This window comes from Hyaena hyaena, unplaced genomic scaffold, assembly GCF_003009895.1.
Source record: "Hyaena hyaena isolate Hyena2069 unplaced genomic scaffold, ASM300989v1 scaffold_1250, whole genome shotgun sequence".
In the NCBI taxonomy this organism is placed as follows: domain Eukaryota; kingdom Metazoa; phylum Chordata; class Mammalia; order Carnivora; family Hyaenidae; genus Hyaena; species Hyaena hyaena.
Window position 1 is genome coordinate 5993 of NW_024081887.1, and position 24086 is coordinate 30078.

The window sequence follows — 24086 nt, forward strand, 5'->3', positions numbered from 1 at the left end:
AGAACAGTAGAGCAGGGTAGATGACCTGATTTGAAGCAAGAAGGCCTGGAATCACTTCCAGCTCTGCCTCTCACAGCCGCACAGCCCTTTGGGAGACCCCTTCTCTGCATCAATTTCCTCATGTATGAGTTAGGGATCTATAGCTTACTTTATAGGGTTGTGCAAGGATGAATAAGAATTGTGTGAAAGTATTTTGTAAATGGGAAAACATAGGACTCTATTATTGCCCATGTGAGGTCATTTTAAGATGTAAGGAAGTAAGGAGAGTTGCCTTGAGAGGCTGATAACTGAGCCAAGTGCTTCACTTCCCGTAGCCTCAGTTTCCTCATTTGTAAACATGGGCAAATAATAGCGTCTCCTTCATGTAGTTGTGAGGTTTTGATAAGATAATACATTTAAAGGATTTAGCACAGAACAGGCACAAAGTAAGTGCTCGTTGTTACTGGAGTTTTCCTAATAATCATCTGACTTCACCATTATCAACCAGTGACCTTGCTTCTCCTCTTTCAGGTGGGAGGTGTGCAGTCTTTGGGGGGAACAGGTGCACTTCGAATTGGAGCTGAGTTCTTAGCACGATGGTATAATGGAACGAACAACAAGGACACGCCCGTCTATGTGTCCTCACCAACCTGGGGTGAGTCCTTTAGCTGTAGCGAGAGGAGCCAGGGGGTATTACCCTCATGAATCTCACCACTTATGCAGAAGATGTAACCCAACCCTGGATCAGCTGACATTTGGGAATGGCTCAAGCAGTGGGTTGTGGCAGTACCTGAGTAACCTGATGCTCCAGTTCAGAATAGGAATGCTTGTCCTCAAGACGCTTGGTACACTTGTATTTTAGCATATGCTGAAACTTCCCAGAGGAGATATAGAATGTAGACACAGGAAGTCCCGTGTGGTATAGGATATAAGTTTAGCATGACTGACCAGTTGAACTTGTTCTTGATTACAGTCATTTTCCTAAGTCCTTTTTTTTTTTTTTTTTTTTTTTTTTTTTTTTTTTTTNTTTTTTTGAGAGAGAGAGAGAAAGAGAGCACGAGCAGGGGAGGGGCAGAGAGAAAGGGAGAGACAGAATCCAAAGCAGGCTCCAGGCTCTGAGCTGTCAGCTCAGAGCCCAATGCGGGCCTCAAACCTACGAACTGTGAGATCATGACCTGAGTTAAAGTTGGAGGCCTACCCAACTGAGCCACCCAGGTGCCCCTCATTCTTCTAAGTCTTAACCCCTATCCTCAGTGTTGTCCAGAGAATATTGAGCCTGTGAAGGCCCTGGAAGGTGACTTGTACCCTTTCCAATTAAGCTTCTGTGTTTGTAAAAGTGTTTTAACTTTTTTCCCTTTGCTTACAGAGAATCATAATGGTGTATTTTCTGCTGCTGGATTTAAAGACATTCGGTCCTATCACTATTGGGATGCAGCGAAGAGAGGACTCGATCTCCAGGGTTTCCTGAATGATCTGGAGGTGGGCGATTAGATGATAAGTAAACAGACCCCCATGGTGTCAGGAGAAGCAGAGAAAGGTCTTTGGATCGGTTGATAAGGGAGAGAGTCTGAAACATAACTACCCAAACCAGATGGTGGTATCTGTGTTAGCACATAAGTAAGAAATATGCTGCTCCTTGCCCAGTGAGCCACTGACTCTGACAGCCCCCCACCCCCGCCCATATTCCTGCACGTGTCACAGCTGATATAGCTTCCTTCCCCTCAGAATGCCCCCGAGTTCTCCATCTTTGTCCTCCACGCCTGTGCACACAACCCAACTGGGACTGACCCAACTCCGGAGCAGTGGAAGCAGATTGCTGCCGTCATGAAGGTAACTGCCTTTTCAGAGCATCTCTTGAAGCATAGTATGTATTATTGTTTTATGTATTCAAAAGCAATATCTGTTCATGGAAGAGTTTGGGGAAAAGCCCAAAGAAGAAGATAAATACTAATTGTAAATCCTATTACCCAAAGAAAGCCATTGTTAATATGTTATACATATGTAAACATATTTATTTCACAAAGACGGGATCATTTTCTTTATGCTGTTTTGTAACATACTTTGTCTTTCATTTGGATTCCTTTACATGCCATCGAATGTTTTATAGCACCATTTTCCATGCATGGCTACGTGCCATCAGGGATTGATTAAATCAATTCATGGACATTTAGATCTCAGGTTTCTTACTCTTCTAAACAGTTGTGTATAAGATTCCTTTTTATTATTTCTTTGGGATGACTTTCTAGATTGGAAATTCTAGCTCAAAGTGTATATATTCTCCATTAATGTGTTTAAAGAATACTCATTGAGAAACTGTTATGTGTCAGGAACTAGGAGGATATAATAGTGAGCACAGCAGGGACCATCTCTGCTCTCAAAGAGCATACAGCCTGTTTGGGCAGACAGCCAAGTACTGTGGGATGCGGTGTTGATGGGGTTATGTGGAGGCACATAGCCCAGACTTTGGGGAGTGTGTGTGTGTGTGTGTGTGTGTGTGTGTTGGGAGGGCAGTGGTGTCAGAAGAAGCCATGTTGTGACTTGAAGGATGAGGACAGGTGGGGGCTGGCAGGGAAGGAATGTTCCCTACAGAGGGAGGAGTGTAGTCAAAGCCCAAGGCAGAGTCATGGCCCATGTGAGGAACTGAGAATAGTTCTCAGTACAGCTGAGAGTTCTAAGGGATTATGAGTGAGTTAAAGGTAAATGGCAAGATTTGGTGCTGAGCCATTGGACTTTATTTGGAGGGCAGTGGGGAGCCACTGGAAAACACTGATGTCATGCTGTGTTGTGAGCAAATGTACTTTGTCTTCAGGCTACATAGCAGGGAGTGGATCCAAGGGAGGCAAGGTTAGAGAAGCAGAGAGAGCAGTTAGGAGGCTGTTGTCATGATCTAGGTGGGAGCTGATGGGGACCTGAATGAAGTCAGTGGCAGGTGCAGACTTGAAAGGATTCTCAAGCTCCCAGGAGATGGGGGTGATAGGAATCGGGATGTGGTTGGATGTGAGGGCTGAGCTACTGGGGTAGGAGTGGAGGATGCACCCTGGGCTCTGCCTTGGACAGTTGGGAGCATAGAAGTGGTGTCCTCTCAGAGAACAAGTGTAGTAGGAGGGCCAAGTTCAGTTGTGGGGAGTTCTTTGAGGAGGTTAGAGGGGTGAGAGTAGGGACCACATGGTCTGCTTTGTCTTCAGTGCCCAGGAGACTAGTCCTGGGATTGTTGGGGAGCCCTGGGGAGACCAAGCTGACTAAGCTTATCACACCAGGAATTCTGAGGAAAGAATCCTCCACCAACACAGGACACTACATCCATACCTCATAAATAAGCCCTGTTTGGCAAAGTGGCATCATGACACCCTAGGAGAATGTACTTTAAAAAAATAAGGTTTATTGAAATTGTTAGATTTATTGGTTGGTGTTTAGCTGAGCAGAGAAACAGATGTAAGTGGCTGCTGAATGCAGAAAGGGGAGAGATAGGAGAAATGGGTAGTATTAGAAATTTTGTTCGGGCACCAGCTGGGGAAGGAAGGCTGGTGTCTGAGGTTGGTTCCAGAAGGATCTCCTGGCCTGACTCGCTTTCCTTCCTCACAGCGCCGGTTTCTGTTCCCCTTCTTTGACTCAGCCTATCAGGGCTTTGCATCTGGAGACCTTGAAAAAGACGCCTGGGCCGTTCGCTATTTTGTGTCTGAAGGATTTGAGCTCTTCTGTGCTCAGTCCTTTTCCAAGAACTTCGGGCTCTACAGTGAGTGCTCTCCTGAGTTATAGCCCCACCCCGCCCCACCCCCATTACAGCTCCCAGCTGACTCTCATCCCTCCCTCTAGATGAGCGAGTGGGCAATCTGACTGTGGTTGCAAAAGAACATGACAGCATCCTGCGGGTCCTTTCCCAGATGGAGAAGATTGTGCGAATTACTTGGTCCAACCCTCCTGCTCAGGGAGCACGAATTGTGGCCTCTACCCTCTCTAACCCTGAGCTCTTTAAGGAATGGTAAGGGGCACAAAGCCTGATGGGTGAGATGTGGGAATGTAGGCCAGTAATTGTCCCATCACATTTAACCATCTCTTCCTTTTATATTGGTAGAGGCAGGACAAAATTACTTTGAACTCTTTGAGTCGCAGATATTTCTGTAAAATAAGGCTGGCTGGAACCTGCTCACATGTGTTATTCACATGCATAACACAGCGCGTGTGAATAACACATCACAGCACCAGGAACATAGGAGGAAGCACTCAATGAATGGGACGTGTTCCCCGTTCTCTTACCACCCAGGCTTCCCCGCTAAAAGTTGGAAAACACAGGAAGGATTTCCTGATAGACTAGAATATCCAACTGCAAGTTAGTGGGACAACTTGAGGACTCTTCATTTGTATCTAGTTTACATACATTTTGCCTTATTTTGTTTTGTTTTTCATTTTGCCTTATTTTGAAGCAATTTTTATGTAGTAACTATATAAAAGTAGTAGACGACTACTACTACTACTACTACTACTACTACTACTGACTACTATGTAAGTAGTCTACTTAATTAAGCCTGATAAAACTACTACTACTACTGACTACTATGTAAGTAGTCTACTTAATTAAGCCTGATAAAATCCTGTCTGGGTCAGTCCCTAGGTGAATTCTGGGTTAAAACAAGAGCGGTATTACAGCCAGTATGCCCATGACTAGTGCTAAACTCCATCGGAGGCTCAGTTATTTCCTTCTGCCTGGTAAGTCTCTCTGTAGTCTGCTTATCTACCCATCTAGGCCTCCACAAACTATCATAGCCAGGTTGTGATCTCATTTGCAGTTTATAGATTAAATTACATTTTTAAAACCTATATGTTTCTGTGTGCCATCTGTCCTCTTGGGACTGATGTTTATACTGCTGTCCACTCAGGACAGGTAATGTGAAGACGATGGCTGACCGGATTCTGACCATGAGGTCTGAACTCAGGGCACGCTTAGAAGCCCTCAAGACTCCTGGAACCTGGAACCACATCACTGAGCAAATTGGAATGTTCAGCTTCACCGGCTTGACTCGTAAGTGTCCCCCCCCCCCCAGCCACCTGGAATGCTCACTCCTCTCTGTTCTTGGGTTCAGCCCCTTTGGTTGTTACCTGTTTGGTCAGTCAGTCATAACTTTGGGCAGAACAAGTTAGGTTTTCTCAGTGTGTCCCACCCATCTGCGGAGCCATAACTCAGATATTTTCATTTTTGTGGGCTGGGAAGTAACAGGATTTATACCTTGGAGACTTGTTTTATGAAAGGTCTCTCATAAATGCTCAGGTACCTTTTGACTTTCCTTAATCCTATGTATAAGTATTATATGTGATTATTCAGGGACCTGATTCTTTTTTTTTTTTTTTTTTTAAATGTTTTATTTATTTCTAGGAGAGAGAGAGAGAGAGAGAGAGACAGCGTGAGCAGGGGAGGGTCAGAGAGAGAGGGAGTCACAGACTGAAACAGGCTCCAGGCTCTGAGCTGGCAGTCAGCACAGAGCCCAACGCGGGGCTCGAACCCACGAACCGCGAGATCATGACCTAAGCGAAAGTCGGACGCCCAACCGACTAAGCCACCCAGGCACCCCTCAGGGACCTGATTCTTAACGGGTCTTTCCTAGTCTCCAAGCATTGCCCTCAAAAAAGAAGTTACAAAGTTATCTCTCCATTTCATAAATAAGAACTTAGGTTGGTAGCTGGAGTTGAGAGCTGATTGGAAGTCTAGTGGGCAGCCATGCGTGACACTTGGTCAGCTGTGAGTAGGGTGTATCAGCCGTCAGCTGTCCTTCCTGATTATCGATAGAGGATTCATTCATTTAATATGTGATTCTGAACCCCTGCCAGCCAAGCCACAGGTCATGTGGTGCAGATGTGGCCGCTTACTGCGTGTGGACCTTGTGTTCGAGTGGCTCTGGGGACAGTTGTACGGCTGGCTTGGGTAGCAAGTGGAACATGAGAGGTCTGGGAGCACTGTAAACCAGGGCCATCAAAGTGCCTGTGTGAAAAAGCCAAAGGAAATATAAACAAGAAAGATGGTACTGGATATTGTAGACCCCTGGAAATACTTTGGGGTAAAATGAGGCTACCTAAAAAGTAAAGATTGGCTCAGCCATAGGTGTCCCCCGATTCTGGGTGGAATTATTCACCTGAATAAGCAAAATTATCCTGTGCAGTTTTTAAAATATTAGGTGTAATGGAAGTGGTATTTAGTAGCAATATTCTAAAGGCTCAGAGATGGGATGTCTCCCCATCAAATATTTATATTACCCCACTCTCCAGAGTAGGAAATTCATTTTATTATGAATTAGAAAACAGTGAGAATAGACCTGTGCTCATAACACGTAAGTTCTATTTTTAGCACCTGGCACTATTTACCCTTTTTAAAAACAGGGTTTTTTTTCCTCCCAAAATTTTATTAGGAAAACTTTTAAAACAGAACTGTTGGAGGAATTGTACAGTGAACTGCATATACCACCACCTGGGCTCTACAGGGCTCACGTCGCAGTGCTTCTTTTATGACATTTCGTCCATCAGAACAGGGGACGGCAGCCTGTCATTTGTGGTGTACTCTAAGAGACCTCTCAAGCCCCTGACGTGTTATTTTAAACATTGTGTATGTGTGTATTGGCCTTTTTCTAGGGAAAGAGTTCATCACCTTAGTTTCTCAGCTATGATGCTTCCCTCCCTGACAAAAGTAGAGAGGTTTCATCTTTATTTAAAAAAAAGAAAACAGGCTTGGGGTGCCTGGCTGGCTCAGTTGGTAGAGCGTGCAACTCTTGATCTTGAGGTTGTGAGTTTAAGCCCCACATTGAGTCTAGAAATTACTTAAAAATAAAGTCTTGTAAATAGACAAACAAAAAACCAAGGTTGGAGCCCTGTAACCACATCTGCCAGTGGGGCATAGGCTTTCCAGGTGGTAGTGGGCCTGTGGCTCTGTGGTGTGTGAGGTTATGCTCTGTCTCCTTGGGAGACCGTACTTCACCCAAGTGATCAGTTAAAGCTGGTCAAGGCTACTACTTCTTTTTTCTTTAATGTTTAATCTTGAGAGAGAGTGTAAGCGAGGGAGCGGCAGAGAGAGGGAGACACTGAATCCGAAGCAGGCTCCAGGCTCTGAGCTGTCAGCACAAAGCCCGACCGTGTGAGATCATGACCTGAGCTGAAGTCGGATGCTTAACCTACTAGGCACCTGACCAGGCACCCCTGGTCAAGGCTACTTCTGAAGGTCACTTTGTTTGTTTGCAGGGGTCCATGGTAGCACTGACTACAGAGTCCAGATTTTCCATGTCTGTACAGAGGCAATTCAGCATCCTGGCTAGGAACTCAGATTTGGGAGTTACATGGCCTGCTTTAAAATCCCAGATCTACCACTGACTAGCTGTATGACCTTGGGGAAGTCTTTTAACTTCCTATGCACCATCTATACAATGGGAATGATAAGGTTATCAAGATTGACTGAGTTAATATAAGGTGCTTAGAACACTGTCTGGCACATAGTGTTTGCTCCTGTGATTATTATGATTTTATCACCATCTTCGTTGGGGCTGCTGTAACAAATTAGCATAGGCTATTTATTTATTTCTCACAGTACCGGAGGCTGGGCAGCCTGAGATCAGGACACCAGAATGGTCAGTTCTGGTGGGGGCTCTCTTCCTGGTTTGTATATGGCTGCCTTCTTACTGTGTGGGGGTGAAGGGAAGAGAGAGAGTGTGCATGCATGCTCACACCTAAGGGCATTCCTGCCAACGCAGGGGCGCTACCCTCATGGTGTTATCCAAACCTCATTACCTGACAGGCCCCTGCTCCTAATTCCATCACATTAGGGGTGAGGGTTTCAACATACAAATTTTGGAGGGACATGAACATTCAGTCCATAACAATTATCCCATTCCCTCAAATCGATGGTGCTAATTGAGGGTACTAATTATTTAGGGAAAACTCAAATAAAATTGTCTCATGGCTTTGCAATAAACCAAAAATCTCTAGAAATTGTGGCATTCTGAGCCTGGGTGGCTCAGTCGGTTAAGTGTCCAACTTTGGCTCAGGTCATGACAGCATGGTCTGTGCTGCCAGCTCAGAGCCTGGAGCCTGCTTCAGAGTCTGTATCTCCCTCTCTCTCTGACCCTCCCCTGCTCATGCTATCTCGCTCTCTCTCAGAAATAAATAAAAACAAATTTAAAAAAAACTGATAGAGATTGTGGCATAAGGGAAGAATAGGCAGTTCCCTCCTATTTCTAACATGAGCTTTTCTGCAAACACGTGGGGAAGCCCTCCTGTGTGTTTGAATGAGGGACCTGAGAAGTGCCCGATCACATGTGACTTAACAGGTTTTCAGCCTGTTGGTTCATGCACACAGCGTTTACCCAGTACCTCTGGCGCGAGGCCTGTACAGTGTGCTGTGAAAAGGAAACGTCAGAGGGCGTTTGCTGCTGGGTGCTGGGGTTAAGGAAGAGATAAAGGAAGCACTTCAAACTGGCTTTTCATATCAATGGGATGTTCTTAAGTCTGAGGGTTGTATTAATAGGTTGTTCTGGTGAATGTAACCTGCATCTTTAGTAGGGAGGTAGTTCGCATCAGGAGAAGCCATATTAAACTTCCTGGAGATCAGAAAGTTGGATAATAAGTGGTTTCCAGAATCAAATGAACATACTTCCCTGTGTTTTAATTGGGCAATATATCTCTTTTTATTTTGCTTCTCTGTGTTGGGGGAAAGAAGGAAACCTGAAACTGTTGTGGAATCTCTGACCCTCAGTGGCTGAGAGGGTTCCTACTACTCTCATTATCTCTCTTTTGGTTTTCAACAGCCAAGCAGGTTGAATATCTGGTTAAGGAAAAGCACATCTATCTGCTGCCAAGTGGTCGGATCAACATGTGTGGCTTAACTAGTAAAAATCTAGATTATGTGGCCACCTCCATTCATGAAGCAGTCACCAAAATCCAGTGAAGAAAACACCTCCCCAACCAGCACCACCAAAGCAGCCCTGTCACGTGTGTTCCCTGCCTGTGCAAGCCTAGCTGTGCGTGTCACGGAAGGAGACTCCCGAGGGCTGGAAGGCTGCTCTGGTGAGCCGGCCCCACGTGAAGAGAATGTCCCTTGTAAAGAAATGGGGGCCAGGGATTAGAATGCCCCTTAGGAGGCCAGAGCAAATTAAGGTTTTAATTTAAGAAGAATAAAAAGGTACTTTGATCATGACACGTAGATATCTTGCCCCCTCACTAGAAGCCAGAATGTTGCCTCTGTTGCTCATGTGCTTCTGTGTATTGCTTGACTCTGCACAAAGTCTTGTCCCAAAGATCAAGTTGTTGGAAGAGCCAGCCGTGATTGTGAGTGTTGGCTGTGTCATTAAAACTCGTCATCTCTACCCAGAGTGTCTGTCTCCTGCTCTTTCTGCATGGTTGTGTCCCTAGCCCTAAGCTCTAGTGCTCTAGTTCTCTAGGGTGACCAAGGTAAGAGAGAGATTTACCTCTCTCTCTCTCTCTCTCTCTCTCTCTCTCACACACACACACACACACACACACACACACACACATTTGACTGAAACAGAAGTTTAAGGAAACCGTATTTCACTTGCTGGGAGCAGTGCGTTCTGATGTTTTCCATTCTATTGTGTTGTTTCACTAAAGAAATAAAAGTTTATTGAGACCCATGGAATTGATTTTGTGATCCACTAATGGGTTGTAACCCACATTTAAAAATGAATACTCTGGAGGGATTTACTAGTTGCTAAAGAAAAAAACTAAACTGCACTCTTGAAGTATGCCTCCCCTCAGTGACCTCACCTACCACCACTCTGGTAGTTTGGGCTTGTCCTTTAAAGGCCAGCTATCTTCTTCTGTACTTAAGAAACTGGATTTCGTGGATTCATGGAAGGGTTGGCATCACTCAGGGTGATTCTGGAACACAGTCCCTCCCATTGCAGGTGGGGGACCTCCAGGTCTGTCGAAACAATGAGAGCCACATAAATCACATTTTCCAGAGAGTCTGAGTGACTCTCCAAATGACAGTTTTGAAGACTTTTGAGTCTTAAAATAAGAGGGCTAGTACTTGGAGTTTTTAAATATTGAAAGATAACTCTTATTATGACAAAATGTGCTCCTTTCTGGGATGCCTCTGAGTTCTAAAATTCTGCAGTCCTGGGTGATGATTGGGGTCTTATCTGCTCCAGTCTGTCTCCCCCAGTGTGGTATCATCCCTGACTCCTTTGCAACTGTACTGGGATGAGATGGATTCTTCCACTACTTGGTGAAGCATCCCATTCTACTGATGGAGCACCTTATTTATTTATTTATTTGGACCACCTTAATTAAAAAGACCTTTACCTTGATCCAGAATTTGATTTCTGTCTGTTCTGCTCCCCCGTCCCCTCCTTCCTTCCTCCCCTCTTTTAGACAATGGACACTAAGTCTATTGGCATTTAGGAATGACTTTTCCAATAGTTGAAAGTAGCAGTTATTCCTTGTTTTTGCTTTTCCATGAAACTCCTCCCTCCTCCCATTCTTCAGTGTTTCTGCACAGATACGGTTTCCAGGTCCTTCAGGGTCCAGCTGGATCCCAGGCAGTCGTTCAGAGAACACTGTGTGATTGGGTCTGGTGGGTGTCAACGGATTTGAAAAGATGGCCCTACACTCATCTCTCCATTACCTCCTGGTCTGTTTTCCTTTCCATCAGTATTTGTTCTTCCTATTTAAAGATGCTGGTCATTTGTAAGGGAAGACAACAAAACTGGTATCAGTAATCCTACCTGCTGTCACTCTTCTGTCGTCTTCTCTAAGCACAGCTTTAAGCCAGGAATTCTCAGCAGGGTGACAGTACCTCCAAGGGAGCAAAAGAAGTCTGAGAGGAAAATGGTGTGTGGCCCTCCGATGCACAGTCCTACCCCACAGAGTCTCAGTTCTTAGTATTTCATTTCTCTTGTTAGGGAGAATTTAAATTTAATTTTTCTCTTGGGGGAAGACACTAGTGCAAAAAATGGTTAAAAACACTTCTTTAAACCAGAATGTCCCTACCAAAATGCTAAAATATTTTTTGCATAGAAGAAAGCCCCAATCAATGGGAATTTGGCCCTCATTCCACCCCGGCATATAGGCTAGTGTTTTTCCCAGTGTGTTCCATTTTCACCATGCTCACCTGAAAAAGCCGTTTTGTGTTAAGTTTGGGAAAAGCTGGGCTTAGTGAGTTCCATAGATTTCTTTGCTGTATGGCTTCTTGGCCTCTCACGCAGGTATGCACTGTGAAGTTCACAGGTAGGACTGTTTTTTTTTTCTGTTTCCTCTGCTCAGGAGGAGGTCACTCACCTCCAGGCCCTGCCACTACCTGGCTGTATAACCTTGAGCAAGTCACTTAATGGCTCAGAGCCTCTTTCACAGACTACAGCCTTCCCAGGGGTTTTGAGACAGAAATGAGTAAATGTATATACCTAGCACACTACCTGGCACATAAAGATTTCACCAAAACAGCTTGGTACTATCATTTATTATTATTGCTAGTAAGGTTAACAGACTGGAGAATCTTAAGTTGTCCATAGGCCACTAACTGACCTTGGTGTTGGAGAAATTTGTAGTGTCAAATCCCAACCTTCCTTCCACAAAGATGTTAAATGCCCAAACACACCCTCTTGCCTGTCTGGCTGTTCCCTCCTTCCTGCATTGGTTGGTTGAAAATTGATCAATATGCTTGGCTCCCTCCCCTTTTCCTTTTCCCAGCCTTTGGTTGGAAACCACTGGATTTGTGCCACTTTGGTTCCTCTCCAGAGGGTCTGCAGAAGTGAGTCAGTGTGACCAACACATTTTTTCAGGGGCTTTCCCAGGTCTGGCCCCCCCCCCCCCCCAAGACCTTGAACTTGGAAGGCGCCCAGCCCAGTGCCTCACCCATCAAGTGGGTTCCACAAATGCCAGCCCCTTCTCATTATCAGCTTAGTACTTCTCATCCTCGTTCACACTTGGGCTTCTCATTTGGGTTTTACTTTCCATTGCTGGCATTTGCTTCAACAAAGTCTCACCCATCTGGCCCCCAAAGCAGAACGCCAGTGCTTTCCTATAACCGTCAGTACAGTCTTGCCTCCTGAGGCTGGTAGGCCTCAGGTGAGACCATTCCATGTGTGCTTCAACCTAACCTGTATCTCAGATGTGAAACCACTTTAGAACTGAGATATTTCAGGGGCAGGAAAAATATTCCAGGAAAAGCATTTTCATTTTATTTAAAAATTATTTACAATTTATTAAGCCTTCATAAATGCTTTATTTTAAAATCCTCTCTCTCTCTCTCTCTTTTTTTTTTTTTTAAATTTTAACTCTTTTAACCTGAAGAAAATCTTGGGGAACAAAGCAGGGAATAGGGAGGGGAGTGGTGACAGGCTCCTTCAGGATTTTGCAAAGGGATGGATGTATGCAACAGCAGTGGTCTGAGCCCCGTGGCCTAAGCGGTAATGACAAGGAGACTAGCCAGGCAGGCCCCCGTGGGCCAGTGGCCAGCTGGGTAGGAAGACTGCACAATGACAGTTCCTGCTTGAAACTCAAGTGTTCACTGGTTTGGGTTTGAGGTGCCCAGCACCAAGGGCTGACACTTTGCCAATTCCTATTAGGCAAGAGTAGGCGCTGGGAGTGGGTGGCGGCTGTGGAGTTATCTAGGAGTCATGCACTGCTGAGCCTCAGGCAGAGCCAGGCAAGGGCTGAGAAGTCAGGCGTACATTGCTGGAAAGGGCATCTCCAGGGGGAAAGTCATTACTTCCAAATACTGTGGCCCTCCTGTCTGCAACATTTGCTCTGGTTTGGTGGGGAAGTGGGGGCAAACGTGTGGGGGTGTGGTACAATACTCTAGGGTATGCCAAGGATCTCTGAAGACCTCCACTTTTTGGCGGGTCCTAGCTTTCCCCATCGTTTTGCTAGACTCTAGAGAAGACCACTTGTGTCGGTCTCGAACTGTTCACTATTCAGTTTGCTCTGCATTGCAGAAACTTTGGGCTGAAAGTTCCACTAAGTTAAAATAGTGGTTTTTAACTCTGTGGGTCTGAGACCTTTGAGCATCTCATGAAAGCTTTAGCGCTCTGGAAAACACACATAAGGACACATACACTAAATTCTGACAGTTTTAGGGGTTTCATTGACCCTCTGAAGTCCAATAATGGACCCCCTGGGGTGACTGACCCCTAAATTAAGAACCCCTGAGTTAAAGGTTCCAATGGGTATGCATTTTCTTTTGAGATGCAAATAACCCAGAGGAATGAATTATCAGTCTCCCTGCCTCCATGTGATTACTGATTGAATGGGTGTGGAGGTGTGGGAGTAAGCATTTGGGGGAAAGGGGGTAAGCCTGGATAGTACCCCAGGGAAAGGTTTGGGAATGGTTTGGAGATCGAGCAGGCAGCAGGAGATCCCTGGATTCCTGACTGAGGGAACTCAAGGAATGGGAGACAGAAAGGGAGACAGGTGTCCTAAAGACAACCTTCACTTACTTCCACATTTTCCCAAAGGTTGGTTGGCTGTATGGTTAAGTGATCTGCCTGATTAGGGGGTTTTATTCTTGAAGTAGGTATGTGGAGTTATTCCGCCATCTGGTGGCCGTACTTGGAATTGCATATGCCCCAACATCCAGGTGAAAAAAGATCTAGTACGTTCTTGGAATGAAGTACACTTAGCTGACCTGCTGGGGAGAATTAAGGGGAGAGTGGATGAAAAAGGATAGCGATTCTTCAGTGTTCCTGTTTAATGCACATTGAAGTCCCATGAGAGCTTGCATCCTTCTTGGCTGACCTGGGCACTCTTTGGTTTGTCATGGCTAAACTTGCTTTAGAATTTTTCTACATAAGTTTCTGTCTGTTTGCTTGCTTTGATTTGAACTTAAAACCTGAAATTCCATCTCTGGCTCCCAACTGGGTCTCTGCTTTCTGCTTCTCCTCTTCCATAACAGATTTATTGATGGATTGATGACTGCTGATTGGGAGCCAAAAAGATGTGTCCCTGGGAAAAACGGTGACTTGATGTTCCATCTCATTGTCTTTTCATTCCAGCCGAGACACACTTGCCAGGCTGCTAGAATCCTTATCTAACAGGAAACTGGTCACCGACAGTTTTCTGTTCTGTAACATCACATGCCACCATAGGCTGAGTCCCACAGCTCTAAAGTCCTGGAGAAATTCTTGGTGTATCTCCTGAACTGACCTTCATACCCGCAGCTCCAGCCGCCTGTATGCCTGTCTTCCAGGGGCACCTTCTGAGCTAAGCTAAGCATGAAATATGGCATGAGGGGATCCCAAAGAACAAGAAGGGAGTCAGGGGTCCCAGTGTGGCATTGTCAGTGTGGGGTCATTTCTTCTCCAGTCCCAGACTGCTATGGAGAAGATCATTTCTAGCATGTTCCACCGGAGGCCCCTCCATCCATGTTGGGCATAGCAAGGCTCTGAGTCAAACTGGAGGCAACAAGGGGTAATCTGCCAAACTGACAGCTAGGGGTGAAGAGGTGGTAAGGAAAGCAGAATGCTCTGTCACCTGTGGGAGGCCTCGGGAGACACAGAAGATGGGAGGGTGGGTTCTCCCTCAAAGCTCTGGAATCTCACATACCCAGCAAACGCTGTCTGCCCTGTCATGTGATCAGAGGCATTAAATTGGAGTTCTCCTCAGAGGCTCTCTCTCCATTGGGAGACCTCTTCCTTTTTCGACCACCTGAAAAACAATTTGTAAGCATCAGTCTCTGGCTGGGAGGACACTGATACGTACTCTCTCCAAAACAGATGCAAAAATGGTGACAAAGCCTTCGGTAGTTTTGCAGAAAGTAATCTGCATTGCATTCTAGTGTTGCTATCAGCATATTTACATCTACCTGGGATGACATCTCCAAAAAGCCAGGCTAGTGCCTGCGGAATGGAGATTTCCTGAGAGGATTGAGTAAAGCCCAGGTAATGCCTCAGAAGCATGTCTTTCTATCCTCAGAAGGCCCAACTGCCTGGCAGACACCTTCTGAGAGAGGGCTGGTCTCATAGCCTTTGGTGTTCCATGAGCCAGGGTTTTGGTGGGTGTTCCTGGGAGCCATTCCCAAACACCTACATTCTGTAGCTTGGAAACACCCTTCCTTCTGCATTGGGGCAGGTGGGGTAATCATGTAATTGTCCTCAAGGACGGAAGGGTAATGGGTTCCCAGCTCTGTTGTTTTTAGGAAGGAGTGTTTTTCTGCTATTGGCTTCCTTCCATGAAAGATACTGCTTTCCTTTCTACTGAGTCTCCTGGACACAAATTCTTTCTTTAAAGGACCAGATAGTAAATCTAGCTTTTGCAGGCCATTTGGTCCCTGTCGCAACTGTTCAACTCTGCTATTGTGGACATAGATAACAAATGGGTCTACGATCTAGTAAGTCTTTATTTATAACAGGTGGGAGAGGGAGGCCAGGATTTGGCCATGGCTTGCAGAGTCCTGTCCTAGACGAATTATCAAGGGCACAGTACTGGCCCAAGCCCTGTTACAGATTTCCACGATTATACCTCATTAGGTTCCCACAAGGAGTCAATGGTTCTTTCTCCAGGGGTAATACCCTAACATAATTTTTCTACTAACTAGCTGGTGGGAGGCTTTCATCTAAGTGAAGAGCTAGCTACTCACTCAAGGTTCTTAGCAGCTTCTTGCCCACGGTTTCCTCAAAGTCGCTACTGCAGGGGCTGGTCTCTGTGTCCAGGTTGATATTACAACATTCACTATCTGATGCTGAGAGAAAGGAAAGAAGAAAGAACTCAAGTCTTCCCAACCTACACACCCAGGAATCTAGGAAGGGTGATTCTGATTGATGTTCCTCATAAAAGTTCAAAACCAGAGCCAAGGCAGTGGTGGCTGTAACAGGGAGGGATGTCCAGGAAGCTGTTGGCTCTCATTAGTTAGCAAGGGGCAGTTTAATGCCACAAAAGGAACAAAGAGACCAGGAGTGAGAATCGAACAATACAAACGTTATTTGGCAGGAGAGAGATGAAGAGGACAAAATGTTCTCTGTTCAGTATCTTTGCCAGACAAAAAGCACATTTGAGGACCCTGAGGTGGGGATGCTCACTCAGGCCCTGGGAAATCACAGGGCTCAGTAACAATTAAGCACATGTCTGTATCTTCTCCCCCTGAACCCAGTGGGGATTTAGACAGTCACAGAATCTGAAAGCCAGAAAGAGGCCCAGGCCCTTAATGCCAGTGAGGTAAGAACCTGACCTGGGAGGCAGAATGTGGCAGTGGAAACAGCACTGCATACAAAGCCATGAGGCTGATCCTGCTTTTAGTGTGGTACATAGATCAGACAAGTCTTTTCTTGGGGCCTCAGGGTCCTCATGCAAGGTCCCCCTGTCACACAAGGAGGAAGGACTAGATGAACTCCGAAGACTATCTTCTCCATTCATATTCCTTTGATACAATTTCTTGCTACATGCTTTAGCTACTGACTTCAGTGTGTGAGGGAGAAAAAGAACACCAGTTCTAAATTCCGGTCCTTGCATGGTGATTATGTACACCCCAGATATTCTGAGTTAGCCACAAGTTCAAATATGTTGTCTTACTGACTGCAAAAATTGATGAGCACTCGAGGGATCTCAGACTATGGAGTGCGGCAGGTCTCGGAGGTCAGGTGTGGGGGCATAGGCACTGCTGATGACCTGGGGAAGTAGATACCAGTGGGGCGAGCACAGGAGGATCTCAGGACGGGTGAGACATTGGGAGCTCAGAGCAACAACACTGCCAAGACGGAAGCATTGGGAGATGCTCTCAGAGCTGAGGACAAGTTCTACAGATCACCTCTGGCCCAAAGGAAGGAAGAGACCTGCCAGTAAGAGTGCTGGCTGACTTCAGGTTCCTCATCTGTAAGGCAGTCTAACAAAAACTGCCTAATATTCACAGAGCATGTTACCACACACTGTGATATGCCCTCTATATAAGCTATCTCATTCATGTCCCAAGCTACTTCGTGACCTAGCCACCATCATTTACATGTATTAACATAAGGAAGAAACTTACCTGTTAAGATAAGGAAACAGAATCTTAGGTTAAAGTAACTTGCTGAAAATCACATAGTTCCTAAATGAAGGAGCCAACATCTGAATCCAGGTGGAAACCCAGCTCCTAACACCACCCTCCACATGGTCTTCCTGGGAGAATGGATCGGCAGGCCTGATGAGGGGTTGGTGCTTAGTAAGTGTGAGTTTCCCTTGCCTCGCTCACTGTGTGAGGAGGTGGTACTATTACGCAGGGGCTGGGGTCCCTCATTGATTCTCCCCGGGCCATCCCAGTGCCCGACGGTGATGACCCCAATTTCCCTCCCGGACCTGCTGTCGTAGGAACAGCTGCAGAAGACAGCGAGAGCTGCTGTGTGCTCTGTTCCTCGAGGTCCGTCATCTCTTCCTGGGTGAAGGCCATCTCCTCCATCCTCAGGTACACGACCTCGCCGGGGCTTCTCAGCCCATCTGAGCGGCTGCCTGGGGAGGACAGCAAGTGTGTGACCAATCTGCTCTGGAGAAGACCTGCGTCTCCTCCTGGTATAGGATGGCAGCTCTGGGCAGGGTTGAAGGCGGAAGATGGGGCTGCCCTCACCCCATGGCAGCCCAGCCCATCCACCCAACTGACTTACACGGCAGGCTGTTCCTGTTGCTCAGGAGGGTGATGGCAGGGTCATCCTTGGGGGTCTGGGGTGTACCCCGGGTCGTAGGGGCTTTGGTGGAGTCTCCGTCAGCAAAGGCCTCCATGTCGGGGGACTGGGGTGAGCTGTCCATGTGGCAGGCAGTGAGTGCATTCTGGTACTGCTGCCGAGTGATCTAGAAAGAGGAGGCAGAGAGGGGAGGAAGCTCAAGAGGAGCTGGGCAGAGCCCTCTTTGGATGTGGTCAGCCTCTCCAAGCTTAGAAGCAGCCCTACTAGGCGAGGATCCATGAACTGGGTCCTTTCCCAAGCTGTACCAGCCTAGCAGTTGAAGGACAATGAGTCCCCACTGTCATTTTTATTGGCTTTGGTCTCCTACGGTGCCCCTGGAGGAGCCAAGCCTTCTTCTCCTAAGACTCAGGGGAGGTTGGAGGGGACCTTCAGGTAGCAGAGGACTTGCCCACAGACAAGTTTTAAATACGTGCTTCCGCTATTGCCAAGGGCCGTCTTCCTAAAGGTCAGCAGGAAGCGTAGTGAGGAAAGCTTTGCTGCTCCAAGTCCTGCTGTCAGGAAGCTGGAAGTGAGGCCTCAGAGTGCACAGTCAATTCTCACTTGGATTTGGCCCACCACCGGATGTGGGATCATGCTCCTATGTGGGAAAGGCCCACAGCAGAGGTCTCCAAGTTGCTTCATCAGATCATGGGAGTCCTCCTAGTGACTTCACTGATGTGTCAAGCCTCACCCACAAGTAAAAGCATCTGGAGAATCAGGCTTAGCCAGACCAGAAGGGAATTTCCATAATTCCAGGAAGGAAAAAAACATGTATCAATTGTCTTTTCTGGAATACAGAAAGGTTTATCTGTCATCTATGTTCTCTGGGTGTATGTTGCAGACTTGTGCCTCATATCCTTGCTTCCAGTAAAAATGAGCTAGTTTTTGCGGCATCCATGATAGAAACGTGCTACCATGAGTCAATGAATGGCATGGGGTGGAAAGAGGCAATGGCACATCGTGCCATACTGTGTTTTCCCAAGCACTACAGTCACCTCAAATGTTTTCCTCCCTTCTTCATTGCATTTAGCTAGAGAACTGGCAAAACCACAAACTGCTCATGTTCCTTCTTTTTCCTTTTGGGGCAGGCTTGGTATTACGTGTTGGAACAGTTAGGTTCTGTGGCTGGCAACAGGAGAGGGAGTGGTTCCACGCTGGAACAGAGGCAACTTGAAGCTGGCTTGCTATCTGGCAAGGGCTCTTTCAAAAGTGGTCCCTTGTCAACTGCCGACTCTCCGGCACCTTTCTTCCAGATCTTCCTTACCCCAGTGGCTTGAATGCCTGGCCTCCCTGGGGACTGTGGGTGACAAACCGAAGGCCTGGAGCCAATCCTAGACTGCTCAGTACTCAGATGCTTGGGCTGGGGGGGGGGGGGGGGGGGGGGATTGTGAATCTCCATCACCTCTGGCTCATCCCACTTCTGCCTTCCTCATACACCCATGTTTCTCCTTTCCTTTCTGTACAGGCTGTTGCTCTGGTCATTTTTATTGAGTATTTTATTCTGCTTTATTATCCTCTGATGTTCCTCCTACATTTTCTAGATCCTATGGTCCTCCAATTACCCCAAAATGTTTAAAAAATTATTTAGTACTCATCCTGAATGTTAGGTTATAATCTTCACCAAAATATCTAGCCTCAACAACCATTCAGGCAGTGTTTCCTCTTCATAAAGAGAAATCTTCTATTTTCCCTCAAGTTGGGAACGCATTACTTTGTTGGACATTATCAGTCTTTTCTTCTCTAACAAACTTCAGGATGTCTTGCATGAGGATCAAGCAAATTCCAAGTACAACTAATCTAATCACAAAGCACCCATTAAGAATATATGTCTTTTTTGCATTTCATATGGGATACCCACATGGAGACATCCCAAGCTTCTAGCTATACTATTGCCCAATGAAGGGGACAAATATAGCTCTCTTGATAGTTTAAGACTGTGATTCTCAAACTTCAGCATGGAATCATCTGGAGGACTCATTAAAAACAAGATTGCTGGGCCCCATTCTCAAGGTTCCTAATTAGCTCGGTCTAACAGTTTGCAGTTAGGGCCTGACAGTTTGCAGCTCTAATGAGTTCTCAGCTGATGCTGATGCAGCTGGTTTGCAGCCTGCGCTCTGAGAACCACTGACTTAAGACCTAGTTAAAATCCAGACACAGTCCTCCCACTCAGGTTTTGAATCCTTTAAAGGATTCAAATGGATAAAGTGGCAAAGTGTTAACTGACTTTGATATTTTTCAGGCCAAAATGATGTGTTCTACGCTTTATGGCATGCAATGATGGGGGTCTCAACTTAGCATTTGCCTAAAGTCTTCAATAGATTCAATGTTACTGTAGACTTTTGTGGCCTCCTCTGTTGGGAAGTGAGAAATCAGGTTCCAAAATTTCCCCAAGAGAAGTCAACTCTGGAGCCTAGCCTCAGACTAAAGCCTTATCTTGAGTCAATCACAGAACATCAGGCATGTATTAGTGATTTCACCATCAATTGACTGTGATGCTGCCCATGCTGACAGTTCAGGGACTTGCAGTGTTTCAGAGAAAGGATCAAAGTGACATGCTAATTATTCATGCCTCCCGGGACAGTGGTTCTCAACCTTGGAAGCACATTTGAATCACCTGGGAAACTTTAAGATATCCTGATACCCAGGGAACACCCTTAAGCAATTATATCCAAATCTCTGAGACTGGGGCACAGACATCTGGATTATTTAAAACTTACCAGGTGATCCCAATGCTCACCACGGGTGAGTCCAATGCTCTGGACTCTTGATACTGCCCCTGTAACCAATTATTATCTTCGCTCCTCTTAATAATTGCCTTCACTGATGTCCAACTTTCATAGTGGACCCCTAGCTTGCATATAGGGCTGAACTAAAAAAGCTCCATATGAAGAAAATAAACTCTGGCAAAACTTACAGATGAAGCCAATATGTACTATTTTTTTCTGATGTCTTCCATAGTCCGATCATAATCCATCTGATAAACCCTTCAAGAAATTGCTGCTAGGAAAAAGCTCCTTTCTCTAGATAAATGTCATACTGGATGAGAACACAAATGTCCACTATGTTTGCCCTCTTTGCTTTTATGACCAGGAAGCTCACAGATAAATTTATTATTTACTTACAGTAACAAACTCATGCCTTGTTGCTTTTTCACAGAATTGGCTTGCAATTTCTTTTTAATTTCTTATTTAAAACATTACTGGGTTATTCATTTTTGGAAATCATATATATTACCAGAAGTGGTATAAATTTCCTAAAGAGACGGAACTGATATTAGGTTTTCAGACATGGGTGGGAGCTCTAGTGCTAGTGTGACTAACCCAGAAGAGCTTGCTCTTGCAGGGAGAGGTTGGGATACGAGGGTGGAACCTTCCATCCATAGGGTATATTATGGCTTACAGAGCACTTGGGTGTGTGTTATCTCCTTTGCTGTTCTTAGTGACTGTATTGGGTAGGCATGAGGGCTCTTGTGATCCCCATTTTACAAATAAGAAAATGAGGTCCAGAAATGTTGAGGGATTGCCTGAAGTGTGACAGTGAGCAAGATTTCAGAGTTCTAGCCAGGGCACTGTCTCCCCTGTATGGGTTTTGCCTGGGAAAGTGCTATTCACTCTTTGGAGCCAGGGAGATGGTAGGGGAAGGGGGATGTGGAGCTCCAAATTTTCAGAGGGAGAAACTCCGGTGTCTAACAATGGTGCCCCTGCAATCTAGATACTGTAGTTCAAAGGCCTTTACTCTTGCTCTTCAGGGACAACCATCTCAGCCTGGGCTCCATACACAATGGATATGCCTGGCTGCATGAGGCTGCCTTCCACAACCCTTTAGGGGAGGTGCCCTAATAACTGCTTTGTAGCTTGGGGTCTATAGGCATCTGATGACTGAAAAGCAGCTGGCACACAGCTAGAACCTGTGTCATCATCAAACCCAATTCTCTAATGTGTCCATGTGTCTACCTTCCCGAAGGTGAAGCTTTCTTTGGAGGTTCTTCTGGCTTAAAGGACAGAAACATTTCCTAAATGACTCTTGATGAGCTCACCAGAGGACTTGACACTACTCTTTTATGGGTTAACTAGTTAGTTTAGATTTGGCTTCTAGTTTAGTCCCAGTGTTGCCACTTTCAAGCTGGGAAACCTTGGCCAAATCATCAGCCTCTCTGGGCCTGTAACAGAGGCCCAGCGATAATGAGATAATGCCACTGAACCTTGCCATTAGCAAGGTTAGCAATGACCGTTTAAAACACATCCACATCCATCTCTCACAAGGTAGCTCTATAGTGGGCATACACTTCAAAGAAAGGGGTCAAACCTATCATCTCATTTCATCTAAACTGTGTACAGCACATTGTGAGGTGGGGAGGGGACAGGAACAATGGTCCCTCTGCCCCTGGAGTAGGAGTGAGTGGAGGTGCTGTCAAGGCGGGACAGGGGTCTTATGGAAGTAAATACTTAACTAAGAAAATAAAGTGAAAGACAAAGTAGTGGAAGGAAGGAGATTCCAAGTAGGGACAATGAGGAAAGGAAGAAGGAAAGGAAGAGACGGTAAGTAAAGGGAGAAGGAATGGGGTGTGTTCTTGTTTGACTGTGAGATGGATTCGTGAGTTCAGTTGGGACATTTGCTGTGGTGACCATGCCTGAGGCCTCTCGGGAGTGTTGCAGAGTGCTGTATTTAGTTAGGTTTTGGACAGGTTCTGTCCAGGCCACATGCACAGTGAGTTGCACCATTCTCTCTTTGTGCTTAATAAAAAGTGGTATGTCCCTCCAGGAACATGGGAGCAAGGATCTGGGAACTCTAGCCCTCTTTAAGCATTTTTCTGGAGCAAAAGAATGAGCTGGGAAAAAAGTATTACATCTGGTAACAATCCTGAGTAAATGTATTCCTTCCTTGGAAAGTACTGAGTCCCCTGTCATGGAGGCATTCACAAAATGTTAAATAACCATTTGTCAATGATTTTAGAGGGAAGATTTAGACAGCTACATCCAGGATACAATGTTAGAGGGAAGAAGCACAACTCTGTATTGGGGGATGTGGGGGTGGTTGCACAGTACAGGGGTAGGAGCCAAGGTTGGGGGTGGGCCTGTACTGTTGGTGGATGCTTATGTAAATGAAAAGGCACTACCCACTGCTTACTTCTCCCTCAGTCTCACAGCCTTGTTTTCACAATGCTTCCTCTTTTGGAAAAAAAAAAAAAAAACCCACATAATCATAAACTACTGACATGTCAATCTGTCACCTTAAAATAAATTGTTGACAAGGCACCACTTTAGAAAATGTGTTCAGGAAACAACCTCTCCCCAGCTGCATTTCTAGATTCAAGCATTACTATTTTTTAAATTCAGTTCTTTATTATTATTATTTTAGTTTTTAAAAATTTTGATTCAGGCATTACTTTTCATCAGCTTGCTTCTCTTGTTCAACCATCTGAGAATTTCTTCCTACCTGAAACAGTACTGTCCAACAGAAAGATAACGTGAGTCACGCAGGTAATTGAAAATTCTCTAGTAGCCACATTAAAAATAAGTAAAAACAAGTAGATGAAATTAATTTTAATAGTGTTTTGCTTAACCCAACATATCCAAAACAATTCACATCAACGTGGAGTCAATATAAAATTATTAATGAGGAATTTTACATTCTGGTTTTGTACTAAGTCCTTGGAATCCAACGTGTACTTTACACGTATGACACATCAATTTTGACGAGCCACATTTCATGTACTCTGCCGCCCCATGTGGCTACTGGCTACTGTGCTGCTTATCAGCACTCAGATCTGTGAACCACCAAGCTCTTTCCTGCCTCTGTGATTTCTCTCTTGAATGTTCTACCCACCTCCTCTTTCGGGTCTCAGCAAAAATGTCATTTTGTCAGCCTGCTCTGATAACCATTTCTAAGGCAGCCCCCTTGCTGGCTCTGCCCAATCACTGTTTATCCCGCAACCCTGTTTATTACCTTCCTTGCGTTTATCACTCCCTGAAATTAGGTTCTTCACAATGCAGTTACTTGTTTATGCTCTCTGTCCCCCTCCTAGCATGGAAACTCTAGGAAGGCAGGAGCTTATGGTCTTGTTCACCAGAGTATCTCGTCCATGCCAAGCATAGAGTAGGTATTCAGTCAGTATTTGTTGGGCCACTTGCTCATATTGTGACTGTCAAGTTCTTTCTCCACAAACTGTGTGACCAGTGCTACAAACCAGTAAGAGCTAGCCCAGTAGAGTTTCTCTGTTCCTGTTTTTTCCCTACCTCCTGAGGAAGGCCTGTAATGAGAGGGCTTCAGGACAAGGAGGCAGGGAAGAGAATCACGGACTTCAGTTTTCTGAGGCTTAACTTTACTGTCACATCAGATTTGTTAAGTGTCCCCAGTGATACACACCCGTGAGTATTACTGGGTTAGTTCCCACAAGTCATTTCTCCCTGGGGCTCCTTCAACTCTGATTTCCCACAACTCTTCCTAAAGCCCAGGGTTTTTAGGGCTTAGACTCTGGAGTTAGAGAGACCAAAT

At 45.6% G+C, this 24086-nt stretch overlaps 2 protein-coding genes across 3 annotated transcripts in view; one reads left to right on the forward strand and one right to left on the reverse strand.

Moving 5' to 3' along the window:
- Positions 1–510: 510 nt before the first annotated feature.
- LOC120224806 (aspartate aminotransferase, cytoplasmic) lies at positions 511–9320 on the forward strand (the record flags this gene model as incomplete). Its single annotated transcript, XM_039223062.1, has 7 exons — positions 511–634; positions 1346–1458; positions 1705–1809; positions 3562–3712; positions 3793–3958; positions 4854–4996; positions 8757–9320. Coding segments are annotated over 7 exons (942 nt in total), but the record flags the coding sequence as incomplete, so codon positions are not given.
- A 2877-nt stretch (positions 9321–12197) lies between these two features.
- The window catches only part of CNNM1 (cyclin and CBS domain divalent metal cation transport mediator 1), a 55736-nt gene continuing 43847 nt past the window's right edge, over positions 12198–24086 (reverse strand). For both annotated transcript variants that reach the window (XM_039223064.1, XM_039223063.1), the window contains 4 exons: positions 17535–17718; positions 17233–17382; positions 15542–15643; positions 12198–14610 (listed from right to left, as the gene is read on the reverse strand). In XM_039223064.1, coding sequence (XP_039078995.1) covers positions 14531–14610; positions 15542–15643; positions 17233–17382; positions 17535–17718 — 516 coding nt within the window. In that variant the 3' untranslated portion in view covers positions 12198–14530. The remainder of the gene's footprint in view (positions 14611–15541; positions 15644–17232; positions 17383–17534; positions 17719–24086) is intronic.